The sequence below is a fragment of the Malus domestica genome, chromosome 13 (genome assembly GCF_042453785.1).
Source record: "Malus domestica chromosome 13, GDT2T_hap1".
NCBI classification, from domain to species: Eukaryota; Viridiplantae; Streptophyta; class Magnoliopsida; order Rosales; family Rosaceae; genus Malus; species Malus domestica.
In genome coordinates, this window is record NC_091673.1 from 23324169 (window position 1) to 23329140 (window position 4972).

General features: G+C 37.4%; 1 protein-coding gene across 2 annotated transcripts; it reads left to right on the plus strand.

The window, feature by feature from the left end:
- On the plus strand, nucleotides 1-1663 carry LOC103424164 (F-box protein At5g07610-like). 2 transcript variants are annotated; one of them, XM_029091441.2, is made up of 2 exons: nucleotides 1-298; nucleotides 388-1663. In XM_029091441.2, the coding sequence occupies exon 2, from the start codon at nucleotides 501-503 to the stop codon at nucleotides 1338-1340; it is 840 nt and encodes a 279-aa protein (XP_028947274.2). In that variant the 5' UTR covers nucleotides 1-298; nucleotides 388-500; the 3' UTR covers nucleotides 1341-1663. The 2 variants fall into 2 exon arrangements, with proteins under 2 accessions (XP_028947274.2, XP_008360472.3); XM_008362250.4 differs by having other exon boundaries at nucleotides 4-1663.
- Nucleotides 1664-4972: the final 3309 nt, after the last annotated feature.

Genomic DNA, 4972 nt, shown 5'->3' on the forward strand with positions numbered 1-4972 from the left:
AGAGTGTGTTGAGCGGTGACTTGTCATGCAAATTGTGCCCTTATGCAAGTGTTGGCAAGTCACATTTGACAAGTGTCAACCCAACAAAAAGACTTTGACGAAGCTGAACCAGTCCACGCGCGTGAGAAATGGCACCGGAGGCTAAAAGCAGAGCGAGAGGGGGAGGAGGAAGAAGCGGCAAAGCCACAGATTCCGGTGCTGCAGCTGCCGTGGCCAGCGCAGTTGACCTCCTGCTAGAGATCCTGATGCGCCTCCCGGCAAGACCCCTTCACCGATTCAAATGCGTATCGAAACAATGGTACTCTCTCATCTCTGACCCCCAATTTAGAATCGATTACGTCCAAAAGAACCCTAATCATCTTTTGGGTTTGCTGCTGATTATTCAAGGTCCATACTCTGAATTTTCGTTCATTTCCCTTGGAGGCTGTGGCCAAATTGTTAAAGACCCAAAGTTTTTAAGCACCCCCAATCTCAAAATTCATCATTTCTGTAATGGGTTGATGTGTTTTTCCAAGCCTCACATGGATTCACCTCAGTTTACTTCTTATTATGTTTGTAATTCTGCTTCCGGGCACTCGAAAAGAATTCGGGTTCTTGAGAGCTCGACCAGAAAGAGATTGATGGCTGTTAATGTGGCTTTTGATCCTTCAAAGTCACCCTTCTACAATGTCGTTTTTGTTAGTGAAGAATCCGGGTCGGAACTGAACCATCTGATCAAAATTGATATATACTCATCCGAGACCCAGGCTTGGAGACCCAGCAGCAAGGGGCTGTACATTGTGCCTTACGATGTGGATTTTGACAATGGGGTTTACTGGAATGGGGCAATTTATTGGTACCATCAAAGGAAAAACTCTTTGGCGTATTTTGATTTGGATACCGGTTGCCTTGAAAGATTACGAATGCCACTGCTTTCTCTGGGATCGTATCCCATGGTTTTCGACCATTTTGGAGAATCAGGTGGCCATCTGCATCTTGTTGGGATCTGCAGTCCAAGGACTACTCTGTTCACTGTGTTTGAATTGCAGCAGGATAGGTCCGGTTGGTTTGTGAAGTGTAATGGTGATTTGGATGCCGTAGCAGCTGCTTTCCCAAAGATGGTTACCCTTAAACCCAGTAACCCTTATGTGTTTTCTGCAGTGAGCCTTATTAGAGAAGAAAAAGAAGAGGAACTGAGTATTGTGCTAACGATACCTGGGAGTGTGGTCAGATATGATGTCAAGCATAAGACATCAAGGAAGCTCTGTGATCTTCCAAAAGGCTGTATGTTCAATGACTTTATGGCTATACAGAGGAGGGTTAAGGCGCATCAATACATTGAGACCCTTGATTCCATCTGAAAGCAGTGCTTCTCTGGTATCTCCTCTATCCACCTTATCTCTATATAAAGATGTTTTGGCAGTGTTTCTGTTTTTACATGTGACCGGGTTGTAGATTGGAAAATCAAAACTGTTGCAAAGAAGTTTAGTTGAAGTATATTGCTTTCTAATGAACTGAGATTAAGCATGCTTGTTGCGTCTAATTTAGAGCCTTCAAGGCTTGAGCATATTTATGACCATGTTGAAATGTTTAATAACTATGTGACCGAGGCTCACTGCTATTTCCCAACACCTGTAAAATAGATTTATGAATGGAATTAAATATGCAGTATTTACAGACCAAAGTATTTGGTTATTGGGGAAAACTCAATATACTTCTGATGTCGAATCAGGATCGTGTGTTCCTTATAATAATAGATGCATAAGATTTGTTTCTTAGAAGTTCAGCATTTTTCGTCTATTGAATGAGTCTGCCACCGCAGCTGCTCTGCCCTGCAGATTCACTAGGAACTTTCGTTCAAGTTCAATATCTTGATCTCTCAATTTGTTGTTAATTTCTAGCAGATACTTACTAGGTTTGTTGCTTCAAAATTTGGATCCTCGTACGATAGAGAATATCATAAATGCAGTTCTTTCAGGTGTTGCTGCTACTGCTATAAAGAAGCAGGAATTGGGTTAACAGAATAAGCTTGTTTTATATTGTGAGGGATAGACTGGAAGTTTGATTTCTAGATCACAAGTTGGAACTGGTATTGCTAAATCAGTGGAAATCCCAGAACTTAGATATTTTGGTAGAAATTGTCTGAAAGTTGAAAGTAGAAGATGGATTAGTTTCGAAGAACTTATCATTTCCAATTCTAGCAAAACTGGTAAGAATCGAGGATTAAGTTTCCTTCGTTCTTATGCATCTTTTATCTTCAACTCGGACAAACTTTGGAAGTTGGCATCCACTTCATCATTCAAAATACACTGAGTTAACTGAATTATCCATTTCATTCCGATCATAGACATCAAAAGAGTGTTTTTGAGAGGCTTTGTTGTGAGGGTTCTTGTTGCCATTTTTTATTACCAGCGGACCTTCTTATGAAAACTTTATTCTTAATTTCATTTCAGGTTTATTGAAACCATCAAAGAAATCACAAAGTTTTCCAACTCAAAATTCCATATTTATGTGAGTAATATGCTGATTTAGTCACTAAATTATTACCCAAGTGAAAATTAAGTTTTATTTTTATAGAAAAATAAGTTCTTAAAGGCATTAAAAACTGCAAATTCTATTCCTGCTAGTAGATTCGAAGCTATTCCATTCAATTCTCTATCAAAATAGTACCTAGAGTGTGTCACATTCAAAATATGAACTGACGAAAAATTGAATTGAATAACTTTGAATCATTTAATAAGGATGAAATTGACAACTTTTAATGAGTTTAAGTACCTAGTCTTCCTCAAAAAAAAAAAGGTTCATGAATCTAAATTTCACACGGGTAATGGTAGACCCACCAAAGCATGTTTCCTTTTTCGGTTATGTTTTCGAGTCGTACACTTGTAAATGGACCAAATTCGAATCGTGTCCGCCTTTATTCATGTTCGTGTCCATTTATGATCTGAATCTTCAAATCATCATATATGACTTGCGGATCCATATTCGATATCATCGGTAACTTTATTTTTTTGTATATTATTCTATTTAAAAAAAAATTAAAATATCATTAGTATCTTTATTGGAAAATAGGGTATATGAAGGAAAGTTGTGTCATAACTAAGAACATACAAGAACATTTGAGCATGCAAACATGCATTTAATATTTTAAAATAGGCATGCATTAAACTGATACCAATTGAAATTGGTACTAGGTGGAATATCATGTATATAAAAATTATAATTTGCTGGACTGACTAGTAAGTCCAACTAAGATAGATTTGTTAGTCAATAAATCGAAGATTCAATTACCAATTTCAATTCCCAAAAACTATCCTAGTTAGCAAGGCAGTAGTTCGTTGCAAGTTATTAATGTGTCAAGTAGGCAACATTGTGAGCACATACCATCTAAATGTTCGATAGATATGTTTATCATATATGTGTATGTGAGGTGTGACACAATAAAAATAACTTGAACACAAGATAATTTTGGCAGGAAAAAGCCACATCTAGGTTAAAAAATTGGGGACACCACTAAGTCTAATCCACTAGTGTAAACAAAGGTTCATACAAAGACCACACAAGCTCAATTTCTAAATCCCTATCTATGGGGTAGCTTTACCTTTGTGCAACCTTACCTTACACGATGGACTCCTTCGATCTTCACGAAGTGGCAGCTCCTCTTGAGCTCATCACCTTATGTCACCGAGATCAACACGATCAATGATATGATATGATTTTATGATATGCATATGAAATATGGATTCAAATGACCAGTCAGATTCTCTAGTCAAATAGTTGAAGGAAGAATCTAACTTGAATCCAAAAGCTAGGTCTAAAACCAAATTTAAAGCTTAAAACCAGACCAAGACATAAATGCAAAACCTTAAAACAATGCAACCCTAATACATAATGATTGGGTGTTTAATGCATGAGGAAGGTTTGGCAGTTATGATTTCATAAATGGATAAAATGCAAGCTGAAACCCTAAGGAACAAATATACCTAAGTAAATCAGCATCAGCCAACTTGTCCCAAAGACACTTGTCTCCTGCGAAAAAGATATAGGCAGATGAATGGTCGAAAACTGACTACCAGCAGAAAGGTGTCAGTTAGCCCATGTAGGCTGCCTTAATTTGTGTACCTAGACAGCTGGAAGTCAGCACGCAAAACTGACTAGACAATTAACCTAAACAAAATGCAACACAAATAAAGATATGAGATGCACATGCATGTACAAACCTTTGAAGTCAGGGGAGCCACATCCTTGAACGTTTAATCCCAGTAGTAGGATCCCCTAATCAGAGAATGTAGTCTCAAACTAAATTAAGCATGTGGTACACATACAATATTTGACAAGGAAAGCCAAACACTTAAAATTAGACTTTACAATACGGTCATTCTATAATTCAATACTCTTGAACACATTGTTTAACTAATAGTTTATTTCATGTCTACTATCTAATGTGATACTTCTCTATATGATTATTTTGGATATGATTCAGAACGTACTTCTTAAATCTCATTCATATGTTTTGCCAAAGACTCCAGAATCATATTTCAAAGTATTCTCCTTCCATTATTGAAGGTTAGAGATCCATTGTTGTACATTCACTTGTCTACATGACTAGGTAGCTTAGCCACAGCAATGTCGTGGACATTTTCAATGGAATGCCTTTAACATAGTCAAAGATCAAGGACCTAACCACCATACAACTATGTTTCTCAAGTGCTATTTTAACAATCGGTGCTAGGCGGTTGTCCACCATCCTGATTATTGCGTAGGCGTTTGAAAATTAAGAAGCGGCACCTAGAACTGCTGAGGCGCCCGCCTAGCCTGCCTATACCCACCTAGGCGCCCGTCTAGGTTGTGACTCACTTAGATAGAAAATAGATAACTTTCATTTTCCATTTTTTTTTCAATAAATTGTAAGAAACTTGTTCAATACTTAAATGAACACACATTATATGTTTGCTCCCCATGTTTTCATTATGTTCCAATACTTCATAATATA

Bases quoted from the DNA above. Each gene is read 5' to 3' on its own strand.
- LOC103424164 (XM_008362250.4), top strand. From the start codon at position 129: ATGGCACCGGAGGCTAAAAGCAGAGCGAGAGGGGGAGGAGGAAGAAGC.